The following is a 19,484-nucleotide window of genomic DNA, read 5'->3' on the forward strand; positions in this document are numbered from 1 at the left end:
AAGTGAGGTACAGAGACAAGGCAAGAGGTAAGATGACAGACAATGGGAAGTATTTTGGGTTGTAGCTGACAGTGGGAGACCAAGAAGATGAACTCTGAAGGAATAACTTGGAGGGGATAGTGGTTCTAAAAATCCAGTTTGACTGCCCTGTAGTGGAGCTTCTGCACTACTGTCGGGAACTGGATTATAGTTCATTTATTAGAACGTCAGTTCTTACTAGAACAATCATGCACAGGGGAAGCCTGTCACTGACAGTGCGTGTGTCGTGGGTAGAGAAAGCGGTTTCTGCGGTCAAGAGGAGGGAAATAGGAGATAATAACAATACCATCTGTTTTCTTCAGCTTTTTTTTCTTAAAGCTCTGAGCGTTCCTCTCCCCTCTGAGAGAACTATCCTACCAGCCTCTGAGCAGTTACACTAACCTAGGAGGACCTATGGTGTGGATCTCTAAGGCAGGGGTGGCCAACCTGAGCCTGAGAAGGACCCAGAATTTACCAACGTACATTGCCAAAGAGCCAAAGTAATATGTCAGCAGCCCCCCATCCGCTCCCCAGCGCCTCCCACCTGCCGGCAGCCCCCACCAATCAGCGCCTACTCCCCCCCCCCACCCACCGCAATCAGCTGTTTGACGTGCGCAGGAGGTTGTGGGTGGGAGGGGGGAGGAGCGAGGGCATGGCAGGCTCAGGGGAAGGGGCAGGGGCCTTGGGGGAAGGGGTGGAGTGGGGACAGGGCTTGGAGCAGAGCAGGGGGTTGAGCAATGAGCACCCCCCAGCACATTGGAAAGATAGCATCTCTAGCTCCAGCCCCATAATCAGTGCCTAGGTAAGGAGCTGCATATTAACCTCTGAAGAGCCACATGCGGCTCAGGAGCAACAGGTTGGCCACCTCTGCTCTAAGGTAGAGGCAAGTGGGGAATGAGGGCAAGATTATTCAGTTTAGATATTTGTATTGGCTCAACAAAAACATGCAACAGACTAAGACACAAACCCTCCCCCCCACACACACACCTTTCTGGATACTCTCTCATGCACTCACCTGTCATATGATACATGGACACAACAGGCTTTAAGAACATGAAGTAGAATTTTTTTAAAATTCTTTTTTTTTTTCCCCTTAAAATTCCCAAGGCTATCAATGCTGCCTTTGCTGGAGGACTGCCTGGATGTCTTGAGTGTGTTTTCTGGGAGTGCTCTCGTCTTTGATTGCAGCATTCTAACTCCTTCATATTCATTAGAGATGTTCTCTCTCAAAAGTGTTCGCTACTCATTAAGTTTAAATAGATCTTAACAAAAACAAATTGCCTAAAGCCCATCCCCTGAAGTGCTCAACATTGACTCTTGACTTGTTTGTGACTGCAGAACTAATGAACTGATGACACCAGCTTCTAGTGTAGATTAAAAAAAGAAATCAAAGATGAGAAACTCTCAGGCCTTCTAAACTCTTCATAAAGATTCAAAAATGCGTTCATAATAGGTCACTGTTAAACTCTTTTTAGAGACATACTATGGACTTAAGCCTATTATGATTTTTTTTTTTTTTTTTTTTGGGAAGCAGATCAATAATTACCCCTTACTTCCCCACATGCCATAGAGCTTCAGCTGGGAAGGGAATGGATCCAACGCACACAGCTGTAGGCAAAAATTCCCCCACAGTCCCACTCAAGCAAAGAAGACATTGCATCTGTCTCTTCCCGAGGTAGATAGCTGAGTGTAGGCGCAAATGAGGTTATTCACAAAGTAACAAGAGAATTTGTTATAATGGGGGAAGAAATTGATTCTGTAACAGTCTAGACAGCCAGTTTACCCAGATTATCCATGGCCTGGAATAGGTCTGCTGTTTGGGTCTTTACAGCTGCTGTTCTGCAGATAAAGAAACTCCTTTCCCTTCATCTGAACCACAGCATAAGACACTGATGCATGTGGTCAGATTTGCCCCTAGTCTTCTGCCTAGCAGTGCTCTGTGCCCCCTCCCCCCAAATTTATAATTTACTTTTTAAAAGCTTATTAGCTGTTCCTACTGTGCCAAGTCTTCCCACATGGCCTCTGGTTCTAACACAGAGCTGGAGTGTGTGCCCTACATATAATGAAGAATCCTATCCAAGCAGTGCCTCCAGCGTTTTTGCAACTGTCGGCCACATTAGCCTGAACTACAGACACAATTGGACAAGGCAGAAACTTTAATACTTGAACTGCAGGAATGTTGTAGGTACCTTAGGTAAGTGCTGTTGTGAAAGTTCCTGGCCATCTGTGTTAGATGATGTGATCCACTTTATTCTGGTGCAGTGGTTCTCAAACTTTTTTTTTTTTTTTTTTTTCCATGGACCACTTGAAAATTGCTGAGGGTCTCAGCGGACCACTTAATGATCTTTCCAAATGTTGTTTGTACCATTAGCTAAGTATTGTAAAGCACTTTGGATAAAAGCGCTATATTAAAAAAAACTGCACGGCCCCACTAATTAGGTGGGTGGCCCTTCGTTCTCTTGTGCGTGCCTGGGCAGCCGCACACCTTAGAGGGAACTCCGCGGACCACAGTTTGAGAATCTCTGTTCTGGAGTGTTTACTTCTATGAGACTATTTCCAGGCTCCTGCAGTGAAGAGCTGGTCCATCTTTCTCATGTTCCAGTGAGAAAAGCTGCATTAATAGTGTCACGCTGTCTAGTAGCTCACAACTGAGAGTGCCAGTCTCAGATCTCACTATCAGAAAACAGGGCAGACAGTCCAAACTGGAGCTATATTCTATAATTAGGTTTCACCAAGGCAATAACAAATGTGTACTCCTGGATTACTATATTAGTTTTACCATGGAGTCACAAACAGTTCTTGTAGGGTCTCCAGCACATCTTGCTGCCCAGACAAGCTACGCTTCATGATGAAAGGTTATTAAAACCAAAAATCACCTTACATTATGTAGCCTATAGAATTAACCTCCTTGCATGCGCATATATATATAATTTTTTTTCCATATAGTTTAAGTATTTGGTTTATTGTAATAGGTTTATAGATTTATATTAAAATAAGTTTGGATGTAATGCAAGGGACCTACAGGCCATATCCTGTATGTTGAGCCAAGGCAAAGTTAGCATATCTATGACAGGGACCTTTCACCCAGATAGCAAAGTTGGCTTGCATATGTATGGCACCTTTCACCCAGATAGCAAGTCAACACCCACACATGTATAAGACCGTTCACCTAGATAGATAATGGTAGAATGGCATAGAGGGTTTCCAAGTCTGTACCCTCAGACTTAACAGGTAAACCACAAGGAAAGAACCAAAACAATCAGGAGAACAAAAATAACGTGTGTGTATGATCTAATGTCATTAATATGTATGTACATGTCATCAATACGTACAAACATACTAGCCTATGGAGTAAGTGTACCCTAACATTTTTGTGGGTGCGGAATGAAGTTTGGGCATAGGAGGAAGGATTTCAGGCACCTGTGCCCTATAAAAGAGGTGACCCACCTTGCTAGAGTAGACTAGGAGGCTGTACTTGTTTTTCTTAAACTTTCTAAGTTCCAAGGGGACTAGGCGAAGCTTGGTTTCCCTAAGCTTTTGTTCTTAGTTGTGTTTATTAGGTTTTAATTTTAAGTTTGTTAGTTAAGTAAACTCTTAAGTTAGCTTCGATAGCTCTTAGCTCTAGCTTCTAAGTGTTGCATCTCTCACTCAAGAATTGAGGAACCTGAACCGCCAGAGGCGAGGCTGCACCTGATGGTGAGCGACACAGGACATCAAGGAAGGGTGTGAGTATATTAACCAAAGCTTTGTAGCGTATAATACCATATGTATCTTTTGAATAGCAGTAATACAATTGTAACTTTGTAACTCTGATTATTTTACCATTTAATTACTACTTCATTTATCTTAATAAAAAGTCTTTAAGGCTATATCTGTCTCCGTGTGAGCTTCCTGTCATACCCCTGAGGGTCCTTTGTAAATTCTGTGGAGTCTGATTCGGGACAAGAACCTTCTTATCTTCTGATCAAACAGATTGGCGAGCCTAAAACCCATACTATCCAAATTAATATTAACCTCCTAAATCAGGCAACAATTAGGTTACTCCCAATCCCAAAGGATCGGCCACTTACCCCAGGTCAATGGATACTCTCAATCTTGCACCAAAAACAAAGCTGGTAGCCAATTTCTCTAATAAACTAACTTAAAGGTCCATTCTATGCATCTGATGAAGTGAGCTGTAGCCCACAAAAGTTTATGCTCAAATAAATTTGTTAGTCTCTAAGGTGCCACAGGTACTCCTGTTCTTTTTGCGGATACAGACTAACACGGCTGCTACTCTGAAGAAAAAATGAGTTAGTGAGAGGTTAAAGCAGGTAAAATACATTAAAAGGTGAGTCCAAGGTTGTAAATCCAAAGTGATAGCAGAGATGTAGTGATCTGCTAGTTTTCCCTAAGAGTCTGAGTTACCCAAAATAACCTTTGGGGATCTCTGTCTTGCATCTGGAATGCTCTCTGAAAGTGTCCAAACAGCTCAGAGAGGCCGGATCATTCCCTGGATCCATTCTTACAGCTGTTTACCCTGGAAAGCAATCTGGCAAGTGTGTTCATCACAGCATGGGCTTTTCCTTTGACTAAACGCACACTGGGTCTGTATGGATTTCGCATTGTCATACCCAATGACTCATGCTTTTGAAGTTAGCATGCATCTTCATTTACAATTCCAAACCCAAACCCAGTGATGGGCAATCCAATTACAGAGATCTACACAATGTTTTTAGTACAGCAATCCAAAGAATCTTTCATTAGTTTTCATGAAGCTTACACATAAAGTAAATTCTTACCTTAACACTAACCTATACTTTTGATCTAGGTTTAATAAAGTATGGGATATATGTGATGTGATAATAAACAGATTATAGGCAAGTGAAGACAAGAACATTAACATTTATTTGATATTCACACGCAAGTGAATTGGCCTATGGATTTGATTTGAGCTGGCCTGTTGGCATCACAAATAGGACTGTCAGATTGCATGGTGAAGCACTCCATTTTGAAAATGCAGGTTGTTCTATGTACAAACTTAACTCTTCCTCTTTGCACATATGTATTATTGCCACATTCTTTAGTTACACAATCACACGCTACTACTCAAATACAATGCATCAGCCCTTACACAACTGCCAAGGTTTTTGCTGGTTTGCAGCTAAACATTCACACACAATACAACCTTCCTTAGTTGCATCTCTCAAGTTTAGCAAAAAATCTAATCTGTATGTCCAGCTTGGTGACTTCCTTTTCTTCTGGAAGCTAATAACTTAGTCAAATCAAACCACTTTCCTACACAAGAAGGCAGGAGTACTGCTGCTCAGTGAGAGATGTTACCCATACCAAATTGAAATGTTCGACCCACAGCGATTTCGACGATAGTGGTACAAAAGAGTTGCTAGCATTCTTGTATAACAGGATAAACTTCCTTACTCGCTCTGTGCCAAAAAATGGCTGAACTGATTTTGCTCAAACTTGCAAGGGTAGTGAAACCAGCCAGATACGTCATGAAATTTCAGCCTGGAAACTGAAAGTTGGTTGATGGAAAATGGGTTACAATGGAAACAGTTATGCAATCTTAACTATAGTTGCTGCTCTCCTACTATGATATGCCCTAGTGGTTACGTTTAAATATTAAAACTTGATTTATGCAAATTATTGGAGGGGACATAGAATGGAAATCTAAATGTTCGGTTTCAGAGCTAAGATGTAGCTTCAAATGCTGTTTTGGGGGTTGTTCCATAAAATAAAATGCTTCCCACCAGTAATCTTTGATTGGGGAAAAGAGCTGGTCCACATCTTCCTCTCTTTCCCCCGTCCATTTTTTTTTTTAAGACCTGGAACTTTAAAAATATTACTCATCTGTGAGGTCTGTGTATTTTTTCTTTGTATCCATGTAGCATAAATTAGTGATATAGTGAATAGTTTTGTTATGGATAAGTCCGGTGTCAAAATATTTATTTAAAAAAAAATTCCACCTGTCTCTGATTATGTATGTAGTGGCCAGGGCCTAGGTATGTATTTATACTTGTGGTTTAAACACCCCATAGAAAGCAGTTAATATTTAAAGGCCATTTCTGAACACACTCCACTCACGATAAAAACTGGTCAGACATATTACAGCTTTAACTCACTCCTAGATTCCTAGCTAGTATGATGTGAAAAATCATTTGTAGACTCCTGCAGTACCTATGTATAGAGTGTTATGTACCTATGTATAGGGTGTGTTAACCTTAACCTGCATTTATATGTTCTTAGTTTAACACTGGGTGTGTGTGGTTTTGTAGTGTAAGCTTCCACTTAGCCTGGCTCAGAAAATGAGCACCCACATGTAGGAAGAGGCTTTGTGTAGTGATGGTGATCCCCAAATCGCATGTACTGGCAGTGTGTGGGATTATAGAGGGTGATTGGATTTTCAATAGCTGTGTCTCGGGGGAGCTTCAAGGCAAATCGGAGCACGTTTCTCAAAAGTTAATCAGTTCTAAAGTCACTCACTTGGGGCTTGGGTAGAAAAGTCCTATTTGTCTCTGAATTGAGATGGGTGGTGATGCAGGGAGGAGCTGTTTTTCATTTCTCCTGCGATGGAGCAGCTCAAACTAGGAGGGACCCTGAAAATTTCATGCACTCTTCTATTACATGTCACTAGCAAGGAAGTGAAGTGAAAACCTGTGTAACCAAAGCTGCACCTGTCAGAGGAATTGCAGGTTCTATGACTGCGATGATGCCTAGGACAAAACAAATCAAGGAATGAAAGTCTGTCTCCTCCCTTTTCATACATACGCATTAGATGAATGTGTTTCTGTGAACTACCAAAAACATGCAAACATTAACCTCACACCCATTGTGTCGCAGCACCTTGCTGTGAATGAATTGTGGGTTGATGGGGGAGTATATGTACTTGAGTGGCTAAATCGTATGAGGGAAGGAGGAAGAAGAGGGAAGAAATTGGAAACAGAATTATTTTAAAAGTGCCTCTCCTTTTTCCCACTGGGGCACTTGGAAGTGGGCTATACAGCACATTGATGTTTTTACAAATATATAATTAAATACAAAGTATGCAATGAGCCTGTTGAAACCATCCTGTTTTTATAGCTATAGCATAGATAGAAGAAAATTGGCAGGGAGGTGTGAGGACAGACTGGTGCAGATGAAAGCTTGCACAGTCTGGACAAAGAAGGAAATCCAGGCAGGGGAAAAAGTGCAGCATTAATCATCCTAGAAAAATTTAATTGAAACACTTCCCTGTCTTCAGGCAAAACAAACTAATGTTGGTTTTTAAGTCATAGCCAAGTAAGGAAGTGGGCAGTAGGAGCTTCTGTTAGTATCCCAGAGTTCTGCTAGTACCCAGAGTGCATTTAGAGTGCAAACAGGGCTGATGACCCTGATGTAGTACTGGCAGATGAACCATCCCATTCTGTTCCTCGCAGTATATACTGCCCTGCCTGTGCACTTTAATCCTGAGCCACAGTCCTGCTGTTAGTCCTTGTTTGACCCCTCTTATGTGGACTCCTGAGGCAGGAATGAGCACATCTAGATGTCTGCTTTTGTGTGAGAACTGGTTCAGGGGAATGCTACTCTTATCAGTTTTCATTTCTCATTAAAAACGCTGCTTGATATACCCTTGGTCCTGAAAAAATAAGGGAATTGCATTCAGCAGAATATCTGCTTCTTCCTGTTACCCTGGAGCTGTCCTGGGGACAAATGAAATTAAGTAACTGACTATACCTGTAAACTATTCAGATAAAACCTCACCCATTCCAATCTCTTAACTGCAAAGATCCCAGAAGAATTCTATACACAGACTAGTTCTCCATTTTGGCCAAGCAATTTCCCCCTCACCCCTTTCTTCCTCCCCCCCAACTTCTTTCTAACTTTTGGGGTAGCATGTATATTTGGGTTTTTATATACATTTAATCACATCAAACTTTCTTCTCAAGCAATTTATATATCAGGGGTTCTGAAACTTCTTACTGAGGCAACCCACCAACTGCCTTTTTTGTCTTCTTTTGGTGACCCGCCGCTACATCTATGAACCGTCCGCCCCGGCACTGCAACCCCAATCCAAGCCTGGTGTGCAGGGAAGGCCCAGGATGGGTTTTGGAGAGCAAGCCTCCCCATCACACCCTCCAGCAGTGGCTCCTGTTCCAGCCCCTTCTGAGGGTTGTGACTTGGTGCCCGGCTGTCCCAAACCTGAGTGGTGCTGTGACTCCATCCACTAGGTTGGGAGTGGGGAGAAGATTTCTGGGCAGGGCTTCCCCAGCACATAGGGGGAATGGGCCAGTGGGGCTATCCTGGGGAGCCACATGGGGCAGGAGCTCTCTCAAATCTAGAGGTGAAGAGATCAGGCTGGTTTTCCCAAATCCACCACCTGAACCCAGTGGTTCATCCCCTCTGAATCCCTCACCCCCTTTCTGGGAGAACAGCCTTCTCCTGCTGCCAACTTAATGTAATTAGTCCTGTAGTTCACGTGGTAGCAGTCTGTGCTGCAGTGTTGAAGGTCCAGGTTTCCAAACTTGATGATTCATTTTGATGGGTGATGACTTATTACAGTTGCATGTAATATAATTAAAAAACAAAACATCCCCTTCCCTGGGAAATTACATAAAAGTTATCTTAAATATTTTTTGGCTGCAAAGTCAAATATCTGAAAATTGGGGAATGCTAGTAGAAAGGGTGCCTGTACAACCTTAATTTGTCTCCCTTGTGCATATAGATTATGATACATTCCTTAATTATGTGATGACGTATTATCACAGGTCCCACCTTACTCAAGTCACAGGATGGATGTGCAAAGGGCAGCTATAAACCTGCCGTTTCCTACCTTTTGAGTGCTTGACTTTGCAATCTAGATGTGCTTTTAATGTATTTGTATTTTAATATTCTATAACCCCCGATGCTGCGTTAGCAAGATAGTGAATTAGAAAAAGTGTGGCAGGAATTGCCCCATTTATTGGCATGCATGCCCACAATTTGGATGTCACTGAATCCAGTAGATATGAGTTGAAGCCTGTTGTTTACCGTATTTGCTGATGTACATGCTAGTTTACTTACCAAGTAAAATAAAAGAAACCTGTGCCACAAGGGGAGTTCAGCACGTAGTCAGTGCTGAACAAATGATCATATAAACTAAGAGTTCAGAAGCCCAGGACAACTGAATTTGATATTAACTAAAAACAGTGCTAAGTCTGTTGCTGTGCATTGATGGTACAATCAGTATATGTGTGTTGTAGAAGCTTCATTTCACCGTGGCTGTGTCTACACTGGCAGGGTTACAGCGCTGGCAGTTACAGCGCCGCTCAGAGAGCGCTGAAGGGAAACCGCTGTTGTGTGTTTACACTGTCAGCTGCCTGCGCAATAGCGTGTTCACACTTGTGGCACTTGCAGTGGCATTCGGAGCGGTGCCCTCTGGGCAGCTATCCCACAGAGCATCTCTTCCTCTTCTGTCACTAAGTGTTGTGGGAAGACGGAGGGTGTGGCGGGCCATCCTGGGTCTTGCCTAATGCCCCGGGATGCATTGCTTCGCATCCCAGCAACCCCTGTGCTTCCGTCCGCATTTGGCGCCATCTTTCAAAGGTTTGTGTACTGCACACTCTGTATCTTCGGTCTGCAGGAATGGATCCCACACTGTTAACCAATATGCTGCTCGCTCTGACTAACATGTCATGAGTGGCAGTGGAGTTATTCCTTAAACTACAAAGGCAAGAGGAGTGCGACATTGATCTCACCCTGCGTAGTAGCAACAACATGAGATTGCTTGTGGCATTCACGGAGGTGCTGAGCCCAGTTGAATGCTGCTTTTGGGCTCAGGAAACAAGCACGAAGTGGTGGGATCACATCGTCATGCACGTGTGGGATGATGAGCAGTGGCTGCAGAACTTTCGGATGAGGAAAACCACATTCATGGGACTGTTTGATGAGCTCGCCCCAGCCCTGTAGAGCAAGGACATGCGAATGAGAGCTGCCTTGCCGTTGGAGAAGCGCATGGCCATTGCACTGTGGAAGCTGGCTACTCCAGACTGCTACCGATTGGTCACTAACCAGTTCAGAGTGAGAAAGTCAGGGCCGGATTAACTTTTTGTGGGCCCGGCGCCAAACATATTTGTGGGCTCCCCTGGGGAATGATTGTAAAAGGGGCTGGGGGTAAAAGCACAGTGGGGCAGGAGCTAGGGTTGGTCTCTGGAGCAAGGGAGGAGTCAGGGGTAAACTGCAAGCGCAGCAGGGCTGGGGAGGGGGTAAACAGGATCCCCTCCACCTCTGCAGGGGTCAGGATGGGGCTGGATGTGTATGAAGGGGTGCAGGGGGCTGGATGTATGTGTGGGGGTGCATGAGTCAGGGCAGGGGGCTTGGGGTATGTGAGGGGGGTGCAGGGGTGGGCAGAGGGCTGTGGGTGTGGGCTGGGGTCGTGGGGGTGCTCACACAGGGGCCTGGAGGGGGTATGCCCCAATTCCAGCCCCTTCCCCAAGGCCTCCCCCCCGCCTCTTCTCCTCCTCCCCCCCCCTTGTCGGAGAAAAAGGGAAACTCGTAAATTGTTTGCCCTCTATAACACTGATAGAGAGAGATGCACAGCTGTTTGCCCACCCAGGTATTAATACATACTCTGGGTTAATTAATAAGTAAAAAGTGATTTTATTAAATACAGAAAGTAGGATTTAAGTGGTTCCAAGTAATAGCAGACAGAACAAAGTGAATTTCCAAGCAAAATAAAATAAAACACGCAAGTCTATGTCTAAGAAAACGGAATACAGATTAAAAACCTCACCCAGTAAACTTCCTTTTATAGACAAGTCTCCTTCTAGTCTGGGTCCAGCACTCACTCACATCCCCTGTCCGTAAGTATCATAATTCCTATGGCTGGAGCGCAGCTGGGACTGGACAGCCTCCTCTCCCCAAATGCTGATGAGGTCTAGCAGCTCGGCATTGCTCCAAGCGGGGGATCGCCTGGTGCGTGGAGCAGGCATGGTCACTTGGAAAGATGCACTGAGACCACTGGAAGCGTCACCGAGCATACAGGAAGGGGACTTTCAAAATTCCCAAGGAATTTAAGGGGTGGGGCTCATGGTTGGTCGCCGGAGGACAGAGCAGTAGAGTTCAAACCGATGACCAGAGAAGTGAGAACAGGCATTGTGGGACACCTCCCGGAGGCCAATCACAGCGCTGTAATCCAAGTTTCTGCATGCAAAGTGGCTTGGCAGCGTGTATGCCTCGGGAGTTACAGCGTAGGAAGCTGCTTTACTGCGCAGAAACTTGCCAGTATGGATCAGACCTAAGGCTTTATCTAAACTTCAGCGGCTAGAGTGGCACAGCTGCAACACTATAGCGCTTCAATGTAGCCACTGAGTACAGCCACGGGAGGGGTTCCCATTGCGGTAGTTCATCCACTTCCCTGAGAGGTGGTGACTAGGCCAACGGAAGAATTCTTCTGCCGACCTAGTGCTGTCTACATCAGGGACAAGGTCAGCTTAACTACGTCTCTCAGGGGTGTGAATTTTTCACATCCCCTGAGCAGTGTCGCTGGGTCATCTTAACAACATTTTAGTGTGGACTTGGCTTAAAACTGCATGCCTTTATTGGCTTTTTTTAATACGACACAAAGAGCTGCAGGGTCTTCTCAAAGACATCATTATTAAACAGCAGTGTGGTGCACTGCTTTCCGGTGACTCAAATCTGGCATTTACAGCAACTCTTCAAGCTTCTGTCTGCTGTGCCAACACCATGAGATGCATTCTCCTCTTGCTGCCCAGGGGTTTACACACACCTATTGCCTTGTGTATTGAGAAGAATATAGACTCCTTTCAAAAGCAGTTTCCTATTCATGTACCATTCAGTCGCTTCTAGGCATGCTGAGAGAAATTCTGTTGAGTGGCAGCTCAGGGTAACCAAATTATTTACATAGCGTGTGCTTAAAAAAATCTTTGGATTGTCTAGACCAGTGGTTCCCAAACTGGGGTTCGTGAACCCCTGGCGGTTCGCGAAATGTTACAGGGGGTTCTCGGGAAAAAATTCCCTAATGGCGGACAGAGCTATCCCTAGGGACCTCAGGCACCATGGGGCCAGCAGCCCGGAGCCCCTGGACTTCCAAGAGCTAAGCAGATCAAAGCAAGCATATCTATCACACTGAAGAGATTTAAACTTCAAGACTCCTTATAAGAAATGGAAAGGGAGGTAGATATTTTTTGCTGTTTTTAAAATTAAATAGGCAGCTAGTATTGTTTTTAAAATTATTATGAAGAACAAGTTTAAGCTTTGTTGTAACGTGTGTTGTTTGCCTGGATTGCTCAAGACCTGAATGCTTGTGTAGGAGGAACTCTGTAAGTTGGCTTCTTAAATACCTTCATGCTTGTTTCACATCTGATACTCCTTGATGAAACATAGGAGCCTTGTCTTATAACAGGCTTATTCAAAGTGATACAAGCTACGAAAGTGAGATCTTGGAAGAGTGTTGCCATTTTCATAATGTAATAAGAATACTGTAATGATAAATAATAATTAATAAATAGTGTGTAATAAGCATGTCATAAAACAAATTTTATATTTCCAAGATCACTGCTTTTATAATTTATACTCAGGTAAAGTTGAAAATCCCTGGAAATATTCATTTTTAGGAGGGGGTTCGCAAGACTTGACATTTTAGTGAAAGGGGTTCACAGGTTGTTAAAGTTTGGGAACCATTGGTCTAGAAGTTGAGAGACTGGGGGGGAGGGGGCGGAGTTAATTTGGACCAACTTCTCTTGGTGAAAGAGACAAGCTATTCAGCTTACATAGGCTCTTCTTCAGGTCTGGGAAAGTGTCACAGCTAAATACAACTTGGAACAGAGTGTTAAACATAAGAAGTTAACACATGTTGCAAGAGGTCGTTCCGTTCGAGGTGACGTGGGCAGTTACCACTTCAGCAGTCACAGGACAAAGGAGGGTTAGTGAGTTAGATTGTTGTAATGAGCCATAAATACAGTGTCTTTTCTGAGTCCGTGATTTTTAGTGTCTGGCTAAGTTCTGAATTTAAGCTCCCAGACTCATCTTTTGAAGGAGGTGTGCAGGTTTCCTTTGGGACAAAGACTGGGAGATCAAATAGGGAGTGATTGTTTTGCGAAAAGTGTTTACCCGTGGTGGATGTGGCGTGTTTTTGTCATTTATCTGTGTGAGTTCATTCGTAAGCATAAGCTTTTATCTGCCAAATACAGTTTCTTTGGTTTTATTCAGATTGTTGAATTTTAAGTGATGGTTATTAATATTTGCTGGTTGCAAGACTATCCAGCTTCCAGGTATATATCGCAACTGTGGGCAGTACATTCTAAGCTCTCCTCTCCTTGCCAGACCTGCTATTGGGGCAGTAGACAGTGCAATCTCTGCAGCATTGGCTTTTACCTTGGAGACAGCAGCTAACTCTACAGTGAGAAGCACTGGTCCAGGGCTGGTCCAGACCATTTGATCAGTGTTGAGGTGCTCAGACAGATCTGTCTGTGTCTTGGCAAACAGAGGCAGCAGGGCATCATTGGCTAGGGATTGCACTGCAGGATCCAGTTGGGGAATCTGTGCCAAGATGGTTCCTATTGAGCTCTAGGAGCTACCGACTCAAGTCAAATCTTCTTCAGTGTCGTGAGCTGCTTGCTTCTGTAGGAAAGCGTCTGTGCCCCGTGCGTTACACTGGCTAGGTTTGTGTCCTCTTCATGTCACGTGGGCCACAGAGGAGCCCAACTATCAGGTCTGTGCTGATAAACTTGGGGAAGATAACTGCAGGATGCAGCGGTAAGGTGGATCCAATAGATCTACTTGCTTGGTTGTTACTTTTTAAGTGAATGGTAAATGTTGATTTGGGTAGGCTTAGTAGGAAGGCGTTGCCCACAAGAAGTGAGTCAGTTACATTATATTAAATAAAATCTTAATTCAGTCTTCAGGGTGTACATATGTCTGAGTCACCACACATTTGTTTAGATTTAGATGGTAAGCTCTTTGGGAGTGGGACTGTGTATTTTTTGGGTTTCTGCAGGGTGCCTGGCCTACTTTGGGGTGCTATTTAAATAACTGAAGGGTGAATTTATGCCCCTCTGAATTTATTGTCCTTGTCTCTTGTACACATTGGGGTATATGGAGGCCTAATAATACCATAAAGCTTGCATATTGATGGACTGTGAGCCTGAATCCCAGACAAATATCAATACTTCTAACAAAGTCATATAACCAGAGAGAATGGGAATCAAATACTTGGTATTGATAGCCTTTTAGGACATTTAACCCAGAGGGTATCATGCTTCAGGAGACTACTAGCTAGCTACAGCTGATATTTTCAAGAAGTAGAATAATCACACCATTGATAAGGCAGTTAATGGGGAAACGTGCGTGTTGTTTCCGTGTGAAAAGTGGCAAAGATTTTAAATTCAGGATGCTGTACAAAGCATACTGGTCTCTAAGAACTAGAATACTCAGTATCACTTTTTTTCATGTAAACGGGCCTAATCCTGCTCCCATTTAAGTTAGTGGGGACAGTACTGAGCACTGGGCTAGTGTACACTTTGGTACTAAGTCGCCTGGTACCCTTGCTGTGTCTGGCCCCTGAATAAAGGAAGTTCCATGAGGCTCTCTGACACATTGTATGTCCAGAGTGGTACGTTCTCCTCCCTTCTTTGGAACTCAACTCCATCCTTTCAGACAGCTGTGAAAATATCTCTTGGCCAAGATGAGGGTAGCGTATTTGCTTCCTCGGGAGGGGCCATGAAGCAGTGAGAAAAGGAGTCTCTGCTCTCAGGAAGCTCCTCTATGAACAAGTGTAATTGCCTTTCATTGGCTATCCCTGGTCTGTATTATGAGAAAGTAAATAGCAACGGTTGTGAATATCAGAGGAAATACTTTTTCACACAATGCATATTTAACCCATTGAACTATTGCAGGGTATTTTTGAGGCATAGAGCTTAATATGGACATAAGCCAATAACCAACTGCCTGAATTTCGGAAGAATCCTCTCCATTGGGCATGGTATTGCATAATTGTCCATCATGAGTGTTCTACATCTTTCTCTGAGCATTTGGTACTGGGCCAGAGACCAGTCACAGGGCAGGATGGACCATTGTTCTGATCTAGTCTGGCAAGTGTATGTACTTAATCCTCTGTAACCCAAAACATATGGATACCATGCTACTATTTGAGCTCCACCATTCTAGAAATCCAGAGAGCTAAAGCAGAGCTAGACTATATGGGACCTCCCATGTTGGTTTGCTGCCCCCAAGCTATCCATTTGTCCCCAGAGATCTTTAGTTACAGTGATTGCTCTACATTATCACAGTGAGCCACAGCAATAACAGGTGTGAAGTTGCTGGAGACAGAAATGATTGATTTTAAGACTATCGTGGAACTCTTGAATTTCTGACTCCATTGTCTTGTTTGTAAAAGCAGGTGGAATGTCAAGATGCCTTGGAAACAGCAGCGCGGGCAGAAGGCCTTCCGCTGGACATTTCCATGCATTCCCAGCTGAGAATCTTGGATGAGCAGCATCACAAGGGCAAATATCACCATGGCTTCAACGTGCTAAAACCCATACGGACTACTTCCAAGTAAGACTTTCTGCTAAAAAAGAACTGATCTGGCAACCTCAGCCTTCTTGAAAATAGACTGAGTGTGATTGCAGCTCTTAAATTCATTGGTTGATGCTGAAATGTCATCTTTGAAAATGTATTTAGCAAGTATTACTTTGTGTAGACCTTGCAGAATTCTCAGATGATACTTGTAATGGGAGTGGATTTTGTTTTTCTTGAAGGATGCTGCAGTTTTTTCTCTCTTTCATTTCATTGTAATTTCTCCTTCTTTTAGACACCAGCACCCAGTAGACAATGCTGGACTTTTTTCCTGCATGACCTTTTCATGGCTCACTCCTCTGGCCCACACAGCATACAAGAAAGGGGAGCTGTTTATGGACGATGTTTGGCCTTTGTCAAAGCATGAGTCTTCAGAGGTTAACTGTAGAAGGTAGGGATCCGCTGGTCCATATTATTTCCCCTGTACTCTAGCCCTTTGCAGCCTGGTGTATACTCTAGCCTGGTATTTTTGAAGATATTTGCATGTGCTAACATTGAAAAAGCAGCTCTTAAATCCTTTCTATCAGAGGAGGGGATCTTAATCTTATTTATCCTTGGGCCAGTTCCTTCTGAAATACACTGGTGTTTCAACCTCACTGACTTCAGTGGGGTCACACTGCTGTAACCGAGCAGATTTTATCCCCGTGGGTGTTTCATAACTGCTTTTCCGCTTTTGCTCCTTATCAGAACTATTTTTGTTTTTTTTTTAAACAAGGGCGGTGGCTCTCAGCCCACATTCTGAACACGCAGTGCTGAATTAATGACCAGATAACAATGATAGTAACTGTATATGGTCTGATTACAGGCCAAATCCTGCAGTCAGGCTAAACTGTTGTGGTCAGTGGGATATTTGCTCAGGGCAAGAGCTATAAGATTTGGCCCCAGGGTTTTACTGCAGGATAGATCAGAAAAGGGGAGGAGGTGGTGAGATTCATGTTCCTAATAGGACTCTGAGTAAAGTAAAAAGCATTCTAACTTTTTCAGATCTGCTCAGTGTAGAAGCCTCTTTGCACAGAGATTCAGGTTAGAACTATTTCCCCTGGCTGGATAGAAGATGCTATCCATGTTATGAAGCTTGATGGTTTGTGTTGCTCACAGTCGTGTGTCTGAGAAGTTTACCAGAGAATAACCTTTGAGATATAGCATCTGTTGTCCTGTAGAAAGATTCGTAATGCATGGTTTGTGCTCCTTTTAGGTTAGAGAGACTATGGCAGGAAGAACTGAAAGAAACAGGACCTGAGGATGCTTCTCTCCGGAGGGTTGTATGGATCTTCTGTCGCACCAGACTCATAATTTCCATAGTGTGTCTGATGATCACGCAGCTTGCTGGCTTCAGTGGACCAGTAAGTAATATCCATCCTTTTTTTAACAACCACAGATGGCTCCATCCCATGGCCAGCCCTAACATGTTAAGGTTTCATTGCAGGGTCACTGACACAGTATGATTAGTTAGAAATATTGGTCCTTACAGTTTGCTGAGAGAAGATGATGTTTCCAGAACGAAGCAGCAATCCAAGATAGCTTTCATACAGCTGGTGGATCATTTGCTGAATGGTGGGGCCAGGTTTCTGGAGAGGTAGTGGGTTTAGGTGTCCTGAAAGAAAAACACACTTGGCTTTTCTCTCTGGTTTTGAGTGTAGCTTAAAGTTCCTCCTTAACTGGTGTGATCGTATTGCACTAAATTCTTGCCTAAAGTTTTTTGCTTTTAGATAGGTAATCATTTTGGAAGTAAAATTCAAACTGGCAAGATATCACTTTGTAGACCATTGGCATTAATAGTGCAGTCTGCAAGAAATGAAACTGAGTGGTGGTGTTAGATCATTATTTAAAAACCAAAGGAAATGGGGCTAAGGAGAAGTCTGCAAACTTAGTTATCGATGCTACAAGGATTGATCAGGTGGGTTACGTTTAGAAGCATTAGACTATGGAATTGCCACTAGGAACTGTTGCTGCTTGAACTAGTTAGTAATGAAGAGTCAACATATGGGACTTGACATTCACACCATTTTCTTGTCACCTGTTTGTTGCACATGTTGTGCAGATTTACAGTTACGATCTTGACTAAATTTATTCTCTACAAATTTCCCTTGAGGAGTAGGAGCAGTATTACTGCTTGTAGTACATGTTTCAGTGTGCTGTTAAGATGGAGATTCATTACTTGGGTAAGTACAACAGGGGTGTGTTAGGTTAAAAAGTCTTCTAGAAATGTTTTTCTTGCTTTTTGAACCTTTTAAAAGTTTGCCTTGTTTCTTGTAATAAGAATAACAATAATTGTTTTCTTGGTATTGTTTCACAGTAATAATTAATTAATGATAATAGCTTGTGGTAATTATGAAACACTTGGACAACCTGTTGGGTGCACTGTTAATTACCAAAATGTTGAAGTATAAAGGTTTTAACAGAACCAGGTTCCCCCAAGAAGAGCTTCTGTCATTGTTTCACTACAGGGCCCAGTAGCTGCTCTTGTCTTTAGCAGAGAACTTACAGCAGGGTTGTCCCTAATTTCTTTAGAATAATTGTATCTATTTGTGAGAGCCAAACTGCTGAATGGGAAGAAACTTCAATAGTTTGGGTTTTTAGGTTCCAATTCATGCTCAATTTGGATGCTTTAAAGTTATTCTTCGAACATTTGCCTATATCTAGTCAAAATTGGACTGCTCTCTGAATGAGGAAAGTGCCCTTTTGGGGTCCATCACTTGGAATGAAAGATGAGTCTTTACCCCCCTCCCCATAGTGATACACCTATGCTGTCTCCTCTGAAGTATCGGTGCTTTCTTGTACTGATACACCTTTTCAGTCACATTGAAATGAGAAGGGAGATCTGGAAAAGCACTTACCTTGTCCACATGTATTGGTGAAAATTACCAAAATGGAGTTAAACATTTCCCCAAACTTTAAAATTCTGAATTGAACTTCCATGACATTGGAATGCTAGTGGAAATGGCGTAGTGGTGGTCTCACTAATAAGCATTGTGATGGTTATAACTGAGAGGGGTGCTTATTGGATTTCATATCTGGGCTTTTTGATATCCTTGAGGAGTCCTGCACATCTGGCACAATTTCTAACCTTGTAGCCTGTTCAGAGACAGCTTATTTTCCTGTGTCAGAATACCTTCTAATAACCATCAGAATGCACTAGTGCAGGTGAGATACTTCTCATCTCCTCTCCAGTTGATACAGTTGCTGCCATTTAACCAGCTGCTAAACCTTTTATGTTCAGATGGAGGGGAGGGCAAAGAATATTTCTAATTTACTAAACAAAATCAGTTTAACTCCAGGCCTGAACAACTTGTATGTTTGCTCAGAACTAGCCTTCCTGTTTGGGAGATGGGGAAACTTGCTATCTTAGTGGAGTACAGCTTGACCGTTCAGACAGTTATTGGAGGGGGGAGTGGTAAGCCGTTTGAGGTAAGTTTCCCACTCTTCTAGTTCCGCTCCAGTCACAGCTTGCTTTGTGCTGTCAGATACTGGATGTGGGTGGGGAATCTTTCTCTGTAGTGGAACCAATGACAGAAGCTGTTCTTTAGAATTTTCAGGATGGCTGTATTCTGCGATCAGAATGAGACAGTCAAGCTGGTCAGAATCCAACGCCAAGAGTAAAGGTAAGGTAATGTTTATTCAATGGGAATGCTTAAGACAGCCGAGCAGCTAATACCAATTACTATGGTAACAGTCGCAGGAGTCCCTGTCCCCATTTAGTTTAAATTAAAATTTTAAAGCTTTAACTCCAGTTTTGTAAAGAACTTTGCTGGATTTTTTTTTTCATTAAACTTCTTCAAATGGAATGTTTTGAAATGTAAATGCTAAATATTGTGACTTCTTTTTCCTCTTTCAAATTCTTTAATCTGCTGTTTCCTCTCTTTTTCTTTTGAAATGTTTTTTTTTTTTTTTTTTGTTTGGTATAATGTAAGCATTGT

At 43.1% G+C, this 19,484-nt stretch overlaps 1 protein-coding gene across 1 annotated transcript in view; it reads left to right on the plus strand.

The window, feature by feature from the left end:
- The window catches only part of ABCC5 (ATP binding cassette subfamily C member 5), a 69,569-nt gene that overhangs the window by 9,363 nt on the left and 40,722 nt on the right, over positions 1-19,484 (plus strand). Inside the window, exons 3-5 of the mRNA XM_065411200.1 lie at positions 15,389-15,546; positions 15,803-15,958; positions 16,763-16,910. Of these exons, the coding sequence (XP_065267272.1) occupies positions 15,389-15,546; positions 15,803-15,958; positions 16,763-16,910 (462 nt within the window). The remainder of the gene's footprint in view (positions 1-15,388; positions 15,547-15,802; positions 15,959-16,762; positions 16,911-19,484) is intronic.

The sequence above is a fragment of the Emys orbicularis genome, chromosome 9 (genome assembly GCF_028017835.1).
Source record: "Emys orbicularis isolate rEmyOrb1 chromosome 9, rEmyOrb1.hap1, whole genome shotgun sequence".
Classification (NCBI taxonomy): Eukaryota; Metazoa; Chordata; order Testudines; family Emydidae; genus Emys; species Emys orbicularis.